At 42.1% G+C, this 20279-nt stretch overlaps 1 protein-coding gene across 1 annotated transcript in view; it reads right to left on the bottom strand.

The window, feature by feature from the left end:
* Window positions 1-2245: 2245 nt before the first annotated feature.
* Window positions 2246-20279, bottom strand: part of LOC143026794 (uncharacterized) — a 29640-nt gene continuing 11606 nt past the window's right edge. The window contains exons 2-4 of the mRNA XM_076187568.1: window positions 5366-5536; window positions 4042-4609; window positions 2246-3868 (exon numbers count right to left, since the gene is read on the bottom strand). Of these exons, the coding sequence (XP_076043683.1) occupies window positions 3212-3868; window positions 4042-4609; window positions 5366-5536 (1396 nt within the window). The 3' untranslated portion in view covers window positions 2246-3211. The remainder of the gene's footprint in view (window positions 3869-4041; window positions 4610-5365; window positions 5537-20279) is intronic.

Here is a 20279-nt window from a genome sequence, read left to right as displayed (position 1 = left end):
TGTAAATAGTTGTTTTTCATAGTGTTTGTGTAAACATGGGGATGTGTATGTGTAGGGTATGTGTCTGAAGTGTATTTAATTAGTTTTGTTTTGCAGGGTACAGGTTGTATCTTGTAGTGTCCCATCTTGAGGTTTCAACTTTAAAGATTTGTCATGAATTCTTATATGTAACTTTGCATGGAATTTTTTTGTAGTATACAGGGAAGGAGCAACATTTTGTGTAGTATACAGGGTAAGAGCTATACTTCTCTCCATGTATCAGACATATCCTTGCATTCTTAAATGGATTTAGATTGGCCTGTGTTTACTTTTAGATTTATCCATGAATTGGTGCATCTGGAAAAAAAAAAGTGTGTGTGTGTTCTGGGTTTGTTATTTTTTCTTTTCTTATATCAAGGGGAATGTTTGAGGAAGCACAGATGGCTGAACTACAATAAAGATCATGGTGGCCTTAGTTCTTTTCATCTATTCTATATACCAAGGGAGGTAACCAAGTGAAAGGCACATACCAACTCCCACCCATTCCTCTCTCCTCTACCACCCTTTCCTCCCCTCATCTTAGCTCCTCATGGATGACAGGTCATCCCTGTATCCTGCCCACTGCCCTGTGTCTGAAGCAATGTAGCAAGATACAGTACATATACAGCAAGGCCATTTCACTTAATCAGTGACCCCACACCTCCTCTCTGTCCCCACATGCAGAACAAGAGATGGGGAGAAATCCCTTGGAACTGCAATCAGACTATCATTGACACATATGCACCACCCTAACCCCCCCCACCCCTCCCTTTCTTGCATAACAGTATCATCTATACACAGCCACTCCCCATTCATCCCTATCTCCTGTCTCTCCCTTCCTTGCTCAACAGACATTTCTTGCGCTGAATGGCCTACCGGCTCCGGCGCTTGGCCTTCAAGCCAAAAATTTCATAAATCAATCAATCAACAGACATTCCCCTTTTACTTGGTGCCCCCTTCACCCCATCCATCCATCTTATCCTCAGTTGTCCCCTCAAGTTCAACATCTCCACGTCTGCCTTCCACACATCTTTTACTAATCTTTCTTCATTCATTCTTTCCATGTGTCCAAACCATCCCAGTACTCTTTGGTCAGCCCTGTCTGCCATCTCCTTTTCTACTCCCACTCTCCTCCTCACTCTATCCAATCTAGTAACCCCAACCATACTTCAGACATTTCATCTCAAACACATTCTAATCTTTCCTCTCTGCCTTCCTTAAATTCCACATGTCTGCCCCATACAAAACCGTTGACACAATCACCCCTTTATATAATCTCCTTCAGAATATCCCATTTGTTTTCACAATTTTGATTCACTATTGTAACCATATGTTAACTTGTTCTCAATGAAATCAGAGGTATTTTCCTTCAGTTATAGAAACTGTAAGAGAATTTTTTCTTACATATACCAAAGGCCTTTTCCCCCTTACAAGGGAGGTAGCTCCCCCCCCCCCAAAAAAAGGGGGTGATAAAATCCACTCCCACCCATTTCATCCCCACATACTCCACTCCCATCCACCCCTTTCCCTCCCTCTTATCTTGGCTCCTGGATGACTGGTCGTCCCTGCAGCTCTCCCACTGTCCTGGGTCAGAAACAGTGGCACAAAACACAGCACATCCACAGCAAGGCCACTTCATTAACCACTTCAATATGAGTCAAATTCTTGTGCTCAGCATTGGCTGCCATTTGTATGATGCATCACACTACCTGCATTATAGAATATAAAGTCACTGCTGTATTACTCATTCTCTTTTATTCTGAGTAATAATAAACACAGAAAACATGATCAAACCAGTTCGCAGAATCCAGGGCTAATTCATGTATAACTACAAAAATATATAATCAAGACTCCAACATCCTCATGTACCCACTTGTGCCTCATGATGCTTATGTAGGCATCATCGTACTGAATTGGTTAAATCAGTGACCCCCCTTGTTCAGAAAAGAATACGGAGAAATCCCTTCGGGCTGCATAAATTTATTTTTCACATATGCTCCCTCACCCCCCATCCACTCCCTTTTATACATCATCCATACACAACCATTCTCCACTCACCCCAATCTTCTGTCTTCTCCCATCCTTCCTCAACAGATATTCCCCTCTTTCCCAATGCCCCATTTACCCCATCCATCCATCTCCTCCTTGGTCGCCCCCTCATAGAATTTTTTCTTACTATATTAAAAGTTGGTGATGAAAATGATTCAATAGGAAGTAACTGTTTTGATGTAAGCCAATCAATGAGCACAGAATATGTAACAGTAAAGGACTAGGAATCATAGGTGTTAAAAGTAGGATTACTTAAAGAAAGTAACATGAAGTGTTTGACTTCTATCAACATTCAGTCTGGGGCAAGTAATGTAAATATGAAAAAATAAAAAAGTCACCATTTAGAACTGAACAAGTTTAGTAATATTTCTTGTTAATGATGTCATGTGTCAGCACCTGTAAGTATGAGTAATAAATTTGGTTTGTGTTCAAGTTATGATCACATATGTCATGTCACCTCTTCTGAAAATTTATAGAAATTATGTAGACATGTAAACTTACACAAGTTACATAGTAATTTCAGATTGAAGGTAAATTGGGTTCCCTAATCCAATCACAGTAATTTTGTCAGTAGAATTCAGTTAGTGTTTGTCACTTGGGATTGTCAGCACATATCAAAACGTCACAAAAGTCTGTCAGATGGGTATTCACTTTGTATATACTATATGTACATACATTAGGTAGTGTCTTGTCAGAACAGTCTTTGTCACGCAAGTGTTTATTATGTATACAACCTTCATTACTGTTATCACTGAGTAACTGTCACTACACCAGAATCACTGTCATGATGTTCTTATTACCAGTCAGAACAGTCATTATTGCATTGAGCTATGTCTTAGTCTTTGAACACAATCATGCTAGGCTTGTGGTTTCCATGACATCATGGTTTGCTGCCAGCAGTTTTTCAGTTTGCATATTTAAATGCAGGGTATTTCCTAAAGGTTATCAATTGTTTTCCAATATTGTAGGTCATGTATGCTAATAACTAAGTGCATGGCTCACCACAGCTATTTGTAGTTTCATTCAAGTTTTCCACAGTTGGGAAAAGTTTCGAGACCATGACAGTTATGTCCATAATTAGAAATGGACCTCCACATTATGAACAAAACATTTGAAGCCTTATGGAAAGTAGGGGTTGGATTTGTTACAAACCATGTGTCTCTTCCTGTGATGTAGATTTTGTTTGGTCCCGAATATATTCATACAGGAGTTCATTGCGTAAAACATCTGTGACAGCATCTTCAGGCCCAAAAGGTGCAACATTTTTAGAGGCCAATGGATCAGGAGTGACAGAGGGGAGGACATTGGGCACAATTGTGCTCGTAGTTGGGGCAATGGAAGTGCTTCTAGGACCTTGGGGTCGTGGATAAGGGGTCCGTAATCTCTGCGTGTACCAGGGCTTAAGGTGTTGGTACAATTCTCCATCACCATGGTTATAACCCATATTGTAAGTTCCATAGCCTGCCACATTAACTGCAGGCAAGCCTCGTCGCAGTCCATACTTGTATCTTGTAGGAGGAAAGGCAATTGTCTGTGGAGAGGGAGATGACTTGGGTGGTGATGTGGATGTCTCAAGTGATGGTCGTTTATGTTTGTGTGGGAACATGGGCCTGTTATTCTCTTTGGGCTTATGTTGTAGGCCTTTCTTGTTGGTGAATGTGGAAGCCATGTATGCAGAGTATGCAGGAAGGCTGAAGATAGCTGGCTGTTGATCTTGTTGATGTTTGCGAGGGATGCCAATCTTGTCAAGGCTTGGTTTTATGTTTGTCTGAGAGTGTTTGATTTCAGAATGAGAGATTGCCTGAAATAGGTTAAGACAAAGTAAATATTTTGTAAAAATTGTAATGTATTTCATCAGGTTTTAGTTATATTTTTCAATATGAAAGTAATAACTATTTTAATGCAGGTGCATTAACTTTGTGTTTTAATGCATGTGTGCATATAGTAATATACTAAATAATGAAGAATACTTACAAATGTTTCATTACGGTTTTGACTGTCATGTTGTGTAGGAACATCATTGTGATGAAAGAGTCTGCGCCAGGGAGGTTTGGTGATCATAGTGGGTCTGTCTTGAAGAGCCATTCCTGACACACTATTTGACACAGATATCTTGCTTCCAGCATTATCACGGTTGTCTATGCTTGGACTGTCATACTTTTCATATGGTAGTTTTGGCCTTTCATTGACTATTGTGTCTTTTCTCCTCAGTATATTTTGAAAAGCTTCACTCTCATCTTTGGCATACTTATCTTGGCTGTTATAATTGGATGATGAGAATGTGTTACCTGGAACTGACATGGGACCTTGACCATCATACCGATCATAGAAGGCTTGTAAGGCGAGGCTTTCTCTGTCTGTGTTGTTCATATTTTTTACAAATGTGTGGTGATCTTTCGTATGAGAAGATAGCATATGGTCTTGAGCTCCATGATCTGACTCCTTTCTGTAAGGCACTAAAGGCATTGTCGTGGTCTCCTGGGTATAAAATGCCCTTGTTGGTTGAGGAGTTGTAGTTGGTTGCATTGCCACTCTGTGTAACCTGTAAAACATAGGATTTTGCTAATGTACATGGTTCATGGAGATTGATATTGTAGAATCATAGAACATGGTATGTCAGTTATGGAAATTATGGTTAAGTTTAGAATAATTCTTGAACAAGACCATTGATTTAACATTGTTTTAACAGTAGGAATTAAGATTATCCATGGGTGAAAAAGAAAAAGTATTGTATATTGCTAAATGTAGGGTTTAGGTGGGGTTAGGATTGTGAATGAGAATTGAGAATTACGATGCGACTTTAATATTTGTGTGGTTGTGGGGAGTTAAAGGTTGAGATGCTTTGGATATGGGGAAAACAGCTGAGTTGAGTGAGTGCCATGAATTTTGAGTCAATTTGTGAGATTCAGACATGGGGCAATCTTAGGGTCAAGAGACTAAACAACAGTTGCTGAAGACAGAGCAACAGAGAAAATTGCCAGTAGGCATGGATGCAAGTATGAATGGGCCTACAAGAAGTGTATTTAAAATGGGAACTGTATGTGTATTTTACAAAGATGATATCAGTTGTTTAGTAAGATATGATTGTCGTATAGAGATAATAAAATTTAAGAGATGTCAAAGTAAAGAAAACATGGCAGAAAAGAAAAAAATGTACATAAGTGAATATTTACATCAGCATATCTACATGTCAAGATAATTGTTACAAAATATAAATGAAGAACTACTTAATAATGCAAGATTTCTTTTCTAAATCTGTATTGAGAGGGGCTTTATAAGAATGAGACTTCTGAATTACCTTGAGAAGAAGGAAATTGCTTCCTTGGCAGCAGGATGTGCTTTGGAGATCTGTGGGCACTCAGGGTAAAGGTGCTGACAATCCTTGTCCATCCATCCTGCGCGAATAGCTATTAGTGAATCACCAAGAGAGTGAGGTGTCCTGTCTTCCAAGGCCCAGCTAAGTACCACACTGTGGAGGAAATATAAAAATATATATTGCAATGCCGCCGTGAATAAGCGTCCCATCCAGCATTGGACCTCTGGCTTGGAGAAAAGTAATCTGTAAAGTGTGGTACAACGGTTATACTTATCATTACTTGCATTCATTGTTCTCCCGGGCCACACAACCCCACCTTCTCCTCTCCCTTAGTCGTATACACTTGGTCACGTCTACCCCACCTGCTGTTGGTACCTGACTGAGTTTGTGTTGATACTGAGGCGCGGGCGGTGGGCCGTTGTTATTGGAACATGTTTCCTTGAGTCCCGTGTGGAGGTTAAGAATCAGAGTATGACCAAGATGTCTCGATTAATTGGGCTTTCTTAAGAGATGCCCTTGATCCTGTAATACGCGGAGTAATGACTGTGGTTGTGTTCCTTGGGTCATTGGACGGTAAATTGGTTAGCTAGTGATTATTTTTATTTTATATATATTTTATCACGTGTTTTTTTTTTCTTTCGGCTTGGTGACGTTCTTCAGGTTTTTTATTCTGGGTAATATCGGACGATTGAATACCTGAGGTAATGTCGGTGGATGAATGAGGATTGTTTCGGTTATTTTTAGGTAAGTAGCTGATTGGATCCGACCCCTCAAACTAATCTTGGTCCAGATTCATGGCTCACTGTGAATCGGACTTCAGCCGAAATGTCCAAGGGACAAATTCGTTTTGAAAGGTGATAGTAGGGGAGGGGTGGGTGGATGTGCGATATGGAATGGTTGGGTGTGTGGAGTGTCCCGCTTCCCATCTTGTATTATTAGGTTAAGCGTTACGATCTCCATAAGTTACGTAACTCGTTATTTCAAAACAGCAGCTGGAGGAATGGGGAACCCCCCCCCCTCAGTACAGCCACAAAGCCTCGCTTAATCTGCTACAACAAACACCATAAGGTTGGCGGAATGTCAGCGAAGGCGATGCGGCTCTTGTAACGGAACCTTCCAAAGTTTGTGACGTCACGAAGTCCTGGCGGGAATCGTGTTTTGTTGGTCGTGTTGGCTTCTAGGGTGACCACCAGTTGTTTTTGTGGGACTGGGCCAAGGAGGCAATTAGGCGGGGAGATGGGAGGGGAGTAAAAGGTAATCATGTTGCGCTGGTACAGATCATTATAAAATTATGTCAGTCGGGTGTGTGCGCGCGCGCTCACAAACTCGGTCAACCATCGCCTTTTCTCAGTTTTTTTTTTTAATCCTGTCCGTTTGTATTGTTTTATAGTGTTTCTCAACCTTTTTTTTTTTTTTTTACTAGCACCCCTTTTAGACACAATTTTTTGTCAGTGCCCCTTCCCACGCCTCTATCAAATAAATTGTAATTACTAGGTAATTACTAGGTATGGTTGCAGAACACCAAAATACACTGAATGCTGAATTCATACTTGGACCAATTATAATCTTTTTTTTATTTGAAATTTGATCAGATTTGAAATAAGTATCATAGTTCAAACATCACGGTTTTTTCAGTGGAAATTGTTTTATATCATATAAAAAGTATTAAAATTTAAAATGATTGTGTTTACTTCCGTTTAACGTGACTGTGTCTGCCACAATCCCTAGCATATACAAAGTGAAATTTCTCAGTATTTTATATATTGTTTTTACATACTCCATCAGACAGGAAGATCTTGCATACATAATTTTCAGAACAAATCATAAGTGTAACATTTTCACAAACTTGTGTGAAGACTTCCAACTAGGGATAACTCTTGTCGCAACAGGATGTTGGAAAAGCAGTGGAACATATTTTTAAAAATTCCCACAGCTTTGGATACCTTTCAGAATTTTCCTTCTGAAGCCAGAATTCTTGGTACGATTTTTTGAAGAAGGGCTCAAACTCGAAATCGTGCCATAAAGAAATTAAATCCTTTTGCATCGCATCGTCTGTTTCTTTTGACATGCATTCATAAATGGGTTGATGAGCCAGTCAGGTATTTTCATATTAAAGTCTTCGTGCAAAGAATTCAAATGACTGCAGTAAATTAAGACCTTATCTTATGGAGTTATAAGCCTCAGCCTCCTTTGCAAAATTTGGAAATTGGGACGGTTCCCAACGACTAATACTATGTCTATAGAAAACTTGTCTATTCATGTACTAATAACAGATGTTGCATTGAGATTTGCATCACTGCCTTGCAATCGCCAATTCGATCATTGGCTATATTGAACAAATCTGTTAATTTGGGAATGTCGCATTTACATGGTAAGAATTCTTCACTCAGTTCACCACTTTTATTCTTTCCGAAAAACTATGACAGTATCGAAAAGAGAGTAAAATCGCTTCCGACAGTTTCATCATCGTTGTTGCCGAGTTGGCAAAATATACGGGAATTATGAGGAAATTTTATTTGTTCACTGCTTTGATAACCACAACAAGGAAGTTGTGATACACATCACTCAAATTCTTAACGACTAGATGTTGATGAATTACGGAATATATTGTGAAGACATTGGGTATGGGTTTTCGTAAAAACGCAAGAATCTGTATCGCCCTGTCAGTATTGGAACACCGTCGGTTGGACAGGCTCATGTGGATTTTCTTTTCTTTGAAAAATTGCTCTGCCACAGTGAAGATAGACACGCCTTTAGTGTTTATTTATTTATTTATTTATTCATTGCAAGCAGTGGTTCTTGTATAATTTCCCTTTACTTAAACGAACATATCCTAAAAGTAGGGCTTCTTTTCCTGGGAGAGTAGATTCGTCCAACTGTAAGCTAAATTGATTTAGTATGTTATGTGTCTCCTCAGCCATTTCATCAATGTTTTGTACCGAATTATAATTAAATGGAAGAAATGATCCTTCTCCCGATTTGTTGATATATTTTGCTTGTGTTTTTTTCTTGTTTTTTTTATATATAATTTTTATTTTTGCCAATCTTCTCCCTGTAGTGATTCCTGCTTTCTATCCCTCCTCCGAATTTCCCTCCTCACCGTTTCTCTCTCGTTCTGTCGTTTTCCTCCCCACTTCTCTCTCCTCTCGTTTCTTTCTCCACTTCCCTCGTCCCTATTTCCTTCTCATCGTCTTTACCTCTCCATTCCCCACTTCATCCACACTTTCCTCGTCCCCTTTCCCTTCCCTATTCTTTTCTCGGTTCCTTTTCCTCCTTCCATTCCCCTTGTTCTTCACCTTCCCTGTTCCCCTTCCATTTTTTCTCTCCCCTGTCTCTTTCCTATCTCCCCATCCCCATTCTGCATTATCCTCTTTTCATCCGTTCCATTTCCCAACAGTTTTAACTCGTTCTCATCTCATCTCGTTCCACCTCATCACTCACAGCAACATTCTGAATGTTTCCGTATCATATGGACTGTTTACCCGTATTTATTTAATTTGATTTATTTATTTATTTAATTGATTTATTCATTTATTTATGTATTTCCTACAGCCGGAAGAATTAAGAACTGTGGGGGTGTCGTCGAACTCGTCCAGATTTTGTCTACGTCATTTGCGTCACGTCTGTCTGTCTGGCCTGTCTTTCTCCCACGGCCGAGTTCCCCCCATTCCCTCCCCATCCCCCACTCCCTTCCCCCTCCCCCACTCCCTTCCCCCTCCCCCACTCCCTTCCCCCTCCCCCCTCCCCCCCTGACCGGGTAACTGTGTAGGTCGACTTAGGGTGGTGTCCCATGTTCAAAAGCTTGCAATTGGTTTGCATGAGTACCTACGTACCTTATGTAGTGCTGTCAGCAAGATTGCGCTAGGTCATGCTTAGCTTTTTTTCCTTTCCTTGTTCCAGTAGGTGCTGCTAGCGCGACAGATGATGTATAATTCTAATTGCATTATAATGATCCAGGAGTTCCGGGTTTGGGCATACATACATATATATATATATATATATATATATATATATATATATATATATATATATATATATATATATATATATATATATTTGTTGAGACATTCTGACAGGTTGACGTAAGCGGAGTAGGAAACACAGGAGTCTTAGTCTTGAGTTTATTCCTGACTAGTTTCGCAGGTATGCTTTTTCATTCCTTTGAAAAAGCATACATGCGAAACTAGTCAGACTAAGACTCCTGTGTTTCCTACTCCACTTACGTCATATATATATATATATATATATATATATATATATATATATATATATATAATATATGACGTAAGCAGAGTAGGAAACACAGGAGTCTTAGTCTGAGTTTATTTCTGACTAGTTTCGCAGGTATGCTTTTTCATTCCTTTGAAAAAGCATACATGCGAAACTAGTCAGACTAAGACTCCTGTGTTTCCTACTCCACTTACGTCATATATATACATATATATATATATATATATAATATATATATATGTATATATATATACATGTATTTATATATATATGTATATATATATGTATGTATATATATAATATATATATATATATATATATATATATATATATATGTGTGTGTGTGTGTGTGTGTGTGATTCGTCATGGTCTTGGATCACGTGTTGGACTCGTGATCGACAGCTATTTCCCTCCCGGAATAGAGCTTAGTGCTCATGACCGATCAGTGGGTAATGCTGTGACCTTACACGCACACACTCACACAACTCCCCGCACACGAGAGTTAGAGTAACGAACCGCAGCGCAACGATACTTAAATGATTTCAGCCCTGGGCTGGATTCGAACACGGACCACCGTAGTGGCAGCCGGGATCTCTAACCAGTGCGCCACGAGTGTGTGTGTGTGTATGTATGTATATACTTTGCATTAGAAAAATAGTCACATATACCTATAAGTTATTTTAGTGCACACTTGCAATAGTGAAAGGAATATATATAAACAGATATTAAATTACACAAGAAACTAACATAGTCCCATATCCACGGAAGAACATCGTGTACATGGAAGTCGAGAGAGAGAGAGGTGGGGAGATATTTTTAACGATGTTTTTAACGATTACAATAATAACAATCACGAGTGTAAATGACAGCCGAGTATCTATGATGATGGAGGTGATTATTATAGGAGCTTGTGCGAGTTCGTTACCGGTGGAGGAAATGGAGGGCCGATGGTGGGAGGGGGGCACGTATGGGTGATCACGTGACGTGAGGTGGAATTGGAGTGTGGAGGAAAATATTACCCTGAATTGGTGTGATTTTAGGTCTCGTCTGTTCCTGTAGCGCCATTTGATTTATTTGTATTATTTTTATTTACTTTTCTATTTATGCATTTGTTTTTATTAGTTAATTCTCTTATCTCCTTGTCGTTTTTGTGAAATGTCTGTGAACATTATCTTGTTCGTTAGACCCAGGGTCGTTTTTTATTAATAAAGATCTTTATTATGATAGGATAGAATCTAGTATTTGCCTTTCGTGACTATTATTGTTTTTATCACCATTATTATTGCGATTGTGATTATTAATGGTATTGCTATTATTATTATTATTATTTATTATCATTATTATAATTATTATTATCATATTTTTTCCGTGATGATAAACTCACCGTAGAAAACGGACACAGGCGTGATTAAAATCAACTGGCGTTCGGCAGAATAAATTTTTTTGTGTCTTCATTGAGCAATGGAAAGAATTTTCCATCTTGGGTGTTGAAGATTAAAAAAAACAAAAAAAAATAGCGAAATTTTGATAAAATTCCATTGGGTTGAGGAAGGTTTGGCTTGGAGCAAATTTCCACTCAATCGTGTGAAAGAAATCGAGAATGAAATCTTGAATGAATTTTTGTTTTTTATCGTTTATCCCGGTCTTTTTAATGTATTCGCTGTGTCTCGTATTTTTTCGCTTTTTTTATCGTTCATCCCAATATATTTTTTTTGTGCCGCTGTCTCCGTTTTATTTTTTCTGTTCCCTATATATGTTTTATATCGCAGTATCTTTTATAAATATATATATATATATATATATATATATATATATATATATATATATATATATATATATATATATATATATATATATTGCTCTCGCCTCCCAGCTCAAGTAATGTTCTTAAAACAAATCCTTTTAGAAGAGTGACCACAAATACTGCTGCCCCTATTTTCGTTCCTGACTCACTGACCTTCTCGTTAAACTATGTGCACTGGTGGAGTGTTGTTCTTGTATTCTCTTAGTTGTGGGTTCGAATCCCGCACTTGTCTCCAATTCCCAGCAGTGACTCTGTGTTACCTGCCCCATCAGTTCTCAAAGCGTATAATTGGTCAAAGGTGACGGCTTCGGCCGCAGCTACTCAGCGCTTCCTGCCGTAGGTTCCTAAAGTTATTGTCTTTAATTACCCCATGTCATGTACGTCTGAGGTAACTCACCAGCAACACCATATTTTAGGGAAAATCACCCCCCCCACACACACACATGCGCGCACACACACACACACACACACACACACACACACACACACACACACACACACACACACACACACACCTACACACACACACACACCTACACACACACACACACACCTACACACACACACACCTACACCTGACCCCATGAACCTAACACTGTTTTCGGCAAAGGTAAGGAATTATTCACAAGGAGAAAATCAAAACGCCGGCGACAACACGCTCAAACAAAGCCCGTGGGAGTGATACTTCACTCCCAAATTTCGGAAAAAATCCTTGCCCCCCTCTCCCGTCCCCCTCCCCCCTCCCATTCATCCCCTTCCGGGATGAACGCGAGATATTTCCCGTTTGGAGGGACGGGATTCAGCCTTGGCAAACACTCGTTCGGTTCCGTCCGGTTGATGTCGTCGCTCTGTGGACGAGGATCCCATCCCGACTTTGCACATCTCCATCTCATTAATTCACCTTATTCACCCTACCCCCCACACCTTCTCGGGGTCGGTGTCCTTAGCCCCCCACCCCTCCCCTCCCCTCCTGTCATTCAGGTAATCCCTCACCCCCCCCCCCCGCTTCCTCCTCCTCACCCCCGGAATTCCTATATTCTTCTTCCTCTTCCTTCTTCATTTTCCTCCTCCTCCTCTTCCCTCCTCCTCCTCTTCCCTCCTCCTCCTCTTCCCTCCTCCTCCTCTTCCCTCCTCCTCCTCTTCCCTCCTCCTCCTCTTTCCTCCTTCTCTTCTTCTCTTCCCTCCTCTTTCCTCCTTCTCTTCCCTCCTCTTTCCTCCTTCTCTTCCCTCCTCTTTCCTCCTCCTCTTTCCTCCTCCTCTTCCCTCCTCCTCTTCCCTCCTCCTCTTCCTCCTCCCTCCTCCTCTTCCTCCTCCCCCTTCCTCCTTGTTTTCCGGACCTTCTTTCTCTAGTGCGCTGGTGACATAATCGGAAGCATGTGGTTCTGCCGTGGGTTCGAGTCCCGCACTATTCTCCGATTCCCAGCGGAGTGACATACCTGCCCCAATAGTCCATAAAGCGCACCATAGGGCAAAATGACAGATTCGGACGCAGCTGCGCGCCTCCTGGCGTAGGCTCTTCATATGCCACTTCCTACTATTCTAACTCCCCAAGTTCTTTGCTGCCGAAAGACTATATATGCTTCTCATGTGTGTGTGTATATATATATATATATATATATATATATATATATATATATATATATATATATATACATTGTGTGTGTGTGTGTGTCACTGTCACTTGTTACGTGCTAGTGGAGTTTTGAGTCCTTAGCTGTACCACGAATCAATTTCTGTATGTATGCCTCTTCGAGTTTCTCGATGCTGATGGCTTAGAATTAAAGTGAATTGTGGCTGATAAATGCAAATCTGTTCACTGGGACCCATTCAGTGTTGTAATATATGCGACTTCTATAGAAATGGCTTACCACCTGTGTAGTATATAACCACATGATCTGTATATAACCAAACCAAACCTAACCAAACCAAACCTAACCAAACCATCACTTTTTCCCAGTCTATTTCCGGTTCCTCCATACCCACCTTCCTTTTTATTACCCCTCCACTCCGTGACCGCCCCCCCCAAAAAAAAAAATCACTTGGGTCTCTCTCTCTCTCTCTCTCTCTCTCTCTCTCTCTCTCTCTCTCTCTCTCTCTCTCTCTCTCTCTCTCTCTCTCTCTCTCTCTCTCTCTCTCTCTCTCTCTCTCTCTCTCTCTCTCTCTCTCTCTCTCACTCTCTCTCTCTCTCTCTCTCTCTCTCTCTCTCTCTCTCTCTCTCTCTCTCTCTCTCTCTCTCTCTCTCTCTCTCTCTCTCTCTCTCTCTCTCTCTCCCCCCCCCTCCCCCTCCGGGGTCGTCATTACGATTATGAAAATTATGACTCTATAGGGTCTGTATCTTAGATAACACTGGTCATCACCGAATGATGGCGAACACGCTAACTCCACGTTGGGTTTTGTGTTAGATACTTGTTAGTTGATGTCCCGAGCATTAGGGAGAGGGGAGGGAGAGGGGGAGGGAGGTGTCGTTGTTAAGTTCCTCGTATCCAACTTCAGTCACATCCATGTGTAAGACTTCATCATATAAAAGCCAAAGACCTCCAAATATCGAGCCACTACCACCACTAACAACCACCACCACCATTACCACTACCACCACCACCATTACCACTACCACTAACACCACCATTACCACCAGCACTACCTCCACCCCAACCACCACCACTACCTCCACCCCAACCACCACCACTACCTCCACCCCAACCACCACCACAACCTCCACCCCAACCACCACCACAACCACCACCACAACCACCACCACTATCACCACCACTACTATCACCACCACTATTATCACCACCACTACTATCACCACCACCATTATCACCACCACTACTATCACCACCACCACCACCACCACCACCAAGAGTAACTAATAACAAACAACAACAATCACCCACCACTACCACTACCAAGAACTGGTTTGACATAATGGTATTGTGTTTGAATTTCGCAGTGGCACAAGGTGTGGCCGGGGAAGATTTGTATTTATTTTTTCCCTCTCCCTTTCCAAAGGCCATTGCCAGACGTGATCCATTCACATGGCGATTCCGGAGACGAAATACCGGAAACATTTGAATACAGGGGATTTCCCACGATCTCGATTCAAATGATGACTGGAGTGAATATTATCTTCACCGTTGACTTCTGGGGCGGCGGGGGTAGGTACGGCCCACGAGCTCACCCCTCCCCCTCCTCGCCCGGAAGTCTGTCCGGGGTGACAGACCGGCAAGCATGACAGGCTATTTGAAGAATCATCCAGTCAGCGCGGGGGGTGGGGTGGGGTAGGGTGGGGGGGGTGTTGCATGACCCCTTGAGGTACACGACAACTTTAGTTGTTGTGATTCTGGCTAACGCCAGGGAAAGACATGAAGTTGATGGGGGACTTTAGTGTCTTCCGAGTCGGTGCATATGCTGGATAGAATAGTTTGATGTTAGGCTGAACAATACATGTTGTTGTTATTATTGTTTTTGCTGTTATTGTTGTGCGGGCCTCGGGACAATTGACGAGCCTTACAGCCCGAGAGACTCGTGGCCAGACGCTTGGGTCTCGTCCCCTCTCTCCGTCTCTCCTTCACCTTACAATTTGAAAGTCTTCAGGACGAGCCTTCCTGGAGCTCCCTGGGTATAACCACTACTCGGGACTGCCACTTCGATATCCTGTAATGGGCGTCATCAGATCGATGTGCTAGCATTGGGTTCCTTGTGTTTCCGCATTTAGCTTTATTGAAAAGAAAAGGTTTGTTTGCCCCATTGCCATCTAGTGCCATCTTGGCACTCTTGTTCGAGGGTCGGAGAAGCCCGGACAAAACCAACTTTCCTTAACCCGTACTAGGGGTACAGACCTAGAGGATGTCACTCGGTTCCCGGAATCTGCTAATCGCTCTCGCCGAAAATTCTCAAGGATATAATAGTCACTTGTTCTCGTGAATGCCTTCGATTGGGGAGAGAGAAAGAGAGAGAGAGAGAGATGGTCTCCGGGATTCAGGGAGAGCATCTGCAGCAGCAGCAGCAACAGCTGTACAAAAGACGACCTACTCCGGAGCCCATAATCAGCTGCACAGCTGTGTCCGCGCCTAACGGGACACGGGAGCAACAGCAGGCGCACGCTGATGCGGTCGCAGGACACAGAGGTCGACGTAGAGAGATAATTAAAAGGCCGGCCAGCCGGGAATGGCCACAAAGGGACCGCTAACGAGGACACTGAACACGGCCATTACGTGACCCCACTTCTGTGCACTTGACGAAATCTGGCGCGGACAAGAATGTCGGTCGTCCTTTCCTTCTCCTTTCCCCCACTCCAGACAGAAAAAAATGTATTTTATTAATGTATCTTTATATAATGATATTATTATTATTATTATTATTATTATTATTTATATTATTATTATCATTATTATTATTTATATTATTATTTATATTATTATTGTTCTATTTTATTCATTCATTTATTTTTTTGTCTACGAGTAACAATTGTATGCGGGTCGTATTTCTCCATTGCTGACAGGAAAAGGATATGAATTATTTTATTCTATTTATTTTGGTTTTCCGTCCTGTGATCATAGGTTATTTCAACTCCGTTTAGGAATGTACTTGTTGAACAAAATCGCCTGACGGCAGACCGCTGACCAAACACACGTCGCCAGATGACGTCATATGGTCCCATCGTCAGTTCTGACTTTTCCCAAAATTAAGAAAGATTCCAAAAAATAACAACAATAATGATAATGATTATAATAATGGTGATAACAATAACAATAATGACGATAATGATAATAATATTGGTCGTTTTAACATCTAATGTTCCATCTTTCTGCTACTCCCCTTAAATCCCTCCTCTCCTACACCATGTTTTATTCCAAAGCACCCTTTGATGGGGGACAAGAATATCGCCCTCATATTCCCTTGCGTGTAATGTTGGGGAGGGGGGCTGACGGTGGTAGGAAACCCTATTTCTCCATTTTTTCCATTATTTTTCTTGGTGCAGCATCGGGACAAAAATATTGTTCTGACACTGCAATCTCTTATCTCCCAAATAAAAATATGAAAGCCTTTGTATACGTAAGGGCAAGTATGTTACTGCTATGTGCGGCATCGCACGTGACCCACAGACTTCCTGTGAGTCGAGAAATAGGTCCACCGGTATAAGAAACCCAAGTCCAGGATCAACATATGTTTCCTTTGCACTGTTGAGGGATGACCAGGGAGGTGGCGGGTGAGAGGGTGGGTGGGGGAACTCACGAGCACCTCGTTGCGGGTCGTGCGGGGGAGGGGGCGTGTTCTGTTGTTGTCTACGAAGTCTTGACAATTGAAGACGGCAGGAATATGTCCGCAATTTTTTCCATTGACATTTATTTATTTACGTATTGAAACGAATCATGTATGTGTGTGTGTATAATTTTTTTCGTGTGTTTTTAAATTTATTTTCTCAAATCTCGAACTCGCTCAGGAAGACGTCGCCTCGAGGGCCGACCCACGTGCGGTTCGAATGATGGGGATTACGGATGGAGTCCGTGGGATTAATGTACGAATCTCTCCCTCTACATCTCCCCCGCCCCCGTCTCTCTCTCTCTCTCCTCCCTTTCTCTTTCCCCCAATTCCCCCTCCCACTCTCCCACCTCTCCTTCCCCCTCTCCTTCCCCCCCTCTCCTTCCCCCCCTCTCCTTCCCCGCTCTCCTTCCCCCCTCTCCTTTCCCCCTCTCATTTCCCTCTCTCCCCCCTCTCCCTCTCTCCCCCCTCTCCCTCTCTCCCCCCTCTCCCCCCTCTCCCCCTCTCTCCCCCCTCTCCCCCTCTCTCCCATTCCTTTCTCCCCCTCCCATTCCTTTCTCCCCCTCTCTCCTCCTCTCCCCCCTCTCTCCCCCTCTCCCCCACTCTCCCCCCTGTCCCCCTCTCCCCCACTCTCCCCCCTGTCCCCCTCTCTCCCCCTGTCCCCCTCTCTCCCCCTGTCCCCCTCTCCCCCTGCCCCCCTCTCCCCTACTCTCCCCTACTCTCCCCCTGCCCCCCCTCTCCCCCTCTCTCCCCCTCCCACTCTCCCCCTCCTCTCTCCTCTCTCTCCCCCTCCTCTCTCCTCCTCTCTCTCCCCCTCTCTCCTCCCCTCTCTCCTCCCCTCTCTCCTCCCTCTCTCCTCCCTCTCTCCTCCCCTCTCTCCTCCCCCTCTCGTATCTGTCTTGAATGCAACGATGATTTGCTTGGGGTTATGTTGTTATATATCATGGTTTCACACTAGCTACGTCATTGTGGAAAGAAGGCAACCACCCGCATGTCTGGAATCGGGGTGGGGGGGGGGGCTGGAGACGATGTCTGTGCTGGAGAAAATCCTGATGGGGGAAAATTGCGTAGTGGTCTTGGGGGGGATGTCGTAAGTTTATGTTGGCGTGTTTATTATTAATTTGTTTTCTTAATGTTAGATATTGAATCAGTATTAGTTTTAGTGACGTGGTTATGGAACAAAAGAATATAATTTTCCTAAAATAACCGAAAAAAAAGAATTTTCCTTTTTAACTGGATAGAACAAATTTTAACTTTTAAAATATGGCGACAACGTCGTTCTTCCCACTTCACCCAGTTTCTGTTTCCCAACTCCCTCGGACCCAAATAAACATTTTTAAACTCGAGGTACTTATCAGCATATTTTTTTTACTGAAATTATTTTGGAAAGACGTAAATTGTGTTCCTGGTTTGAAGGCGTTGGAGAAAAAAAATGTCGACAATTTATTGTGCTGGATAGCCAGAATATTGTTAGGACCATTATTATCATTATTATCGTTATTATTGTTATTATTGTTATTATTGTTATTATTGTTATTATTGTTATTATTGTTATTATTGTTATTGTTATTATTATTATTAGCATTATTAATATTAGTGGTAATAGTTATATTATTAGTAATAATGTCATCGTTGTCGTTTTATTCACAAAAAAACGGTTGAAATCGGCGAGTCGGTCGACACGACGCTGGAAATCAAAATCATCCTACTATCGTCAATACATTTATCTTTAGTATAAAATTCTGTCGCCTTGCGTTTGGATGACGTGCAATTGCTCCATTATTTTGTGAAGAAGAATGGTCGAGGTTGCAACAAGCTCTTCCAGCCAATCATCTCGTAAGAAAGCGTCTCTTGTAGATGTACAGAAATTATTGCAAATCTGAATTACGACACCACTGAAACTACAGCGTCTACAAACATATTTTTTTTGATAAAGTGTTATTGCCTACTTTTTTTTTTGTTCTTTCAAAAATGTAGTGGTAAATACAAGATTGGGTACTTGGGATTCTAAAATGGATATAAGTACATTTTTTTTCGGAATTTTCATGCACGTGTGGTCATGTGCGCGCACACACAAACACACACACACACGCACACACACGCACACACAAACACACACACACACGCACACACACGCACACACACACACACACACACACACACACACACACACACACACACACACACACACACACACACACACACACACACACACACACAAACCAAACATAAGGTATGAATACTATTCTAGATGAATATACATATTTACATGTGTTGTAAAATACACCCAAAACCAAACGCCTATATGTGGTTTGACGACAAAACATCTAGATCATAACAAGGTTAGGGAAGGCGAGATTGCCCACAAGGATAGAAGCGCAGGTCAACTCGTTTATAAGAAAAAAATGAACTGGGGTTGAGCGTACTTGGCGAATATTTTATTCTTTATTTTTTTTTGTGTAAAGTATGTCGGACCAGAGATGACCAACAACAACGTCATTAAGGTCATTTGCTGGTGCGAGTGAAGAGAAAAATTGAGGTTTTCTGTGCTACTCGAGTGCGTGTTTGTGTGTATGTGTGTATGTACGTATGTATATATGCATGTGCATATATATATATGTATGTATGCATGCATGTATGTATGAATATATGGACGTACATGTATGTATTTAGGTATGCGTGTATGTGTATGTATGTATGCGTGTATTTGTGTATGTATTCACCTGATTAATTATATTTACCTAAAAAGTATACAGTAAAGGATCAACGCTCGTGGAGTCCTGTCTATTACTCTCCCATTATGTATTTACGTATGTATATAATTGTGTATATATGTATTTGTATGGTTTAGGTCCCTCATCGCTGTGTGTGTGTTCATGTGTGCGTGCGTGCTGTGTGTGTGAGATTCACCACGGTCGTAGATCATGTGTTGGACTCGTGATCGACAGTCGTTTCCCTCCCGGATAAGAGCTCAGAGCTCACATATGACCGATCTATGGGTAATGCTGTGACCTTACACGCACGCACACACACACACACACACACACACACACACACACACACACACACACACACACACACACACACACACACACACACACACACACACACACACCTCCCCACCCACAAGAGTTGGAGTAACGACTCGCAGCGATACTGAAATTAGGTGGGATTCGAAATCGCCCTGGGTCATTCTGGCACCGTGGCCGAAGACGCCGCTCGGCGCCGCGCCCGAAGACGCCGCTCGGCGCCGCGCCAGGTGCTGTTCCCAGGCTTTGAAGAAGAAGAAGAACTAGATTAGGCGATGGTGGTACCGGCGTTCTTGTGAAAATAAGAAGAAGAGAGTCGTTAACGGTACGGAATCTCCCCTGGACTGTTAGCAGAACTGTTGGGGGGATTTGTGGGGGGGGGGGGTGTGGCATGTACTAACCAATAATGTTTTGGTGTGATTCACTATGGTCTTGGATCACGTGTTTGACTCGTGATCGACATGTTTCCCTCCCGGAAGAGAGCTCATAGCTCTTATATGACCGATCACACACACACACACACACACACACACACACACACACACACACACACACACACACACACACA

Source organism: Oratosquilla oratoria, chromosome 7, assembly GCF_046742065.1.
Source record: "Oratosquilla oratoria isolate Oo_2021 chromosome 7, ASM4674206v1, whole genome shotgun sequence".
In the NCBI taxonomy this organism is placed as follows: Eukaryota; Metazoa; Arthropoda; class Malacostraca; order Stomatopoda; family Squillidae; genus Oratosquilla; species Oratosquilla oratoria.
Note: the sequence above shows the minus strand (reverse complement) of the source record. Positions and strands in the feature narration are given on the sequence as shown.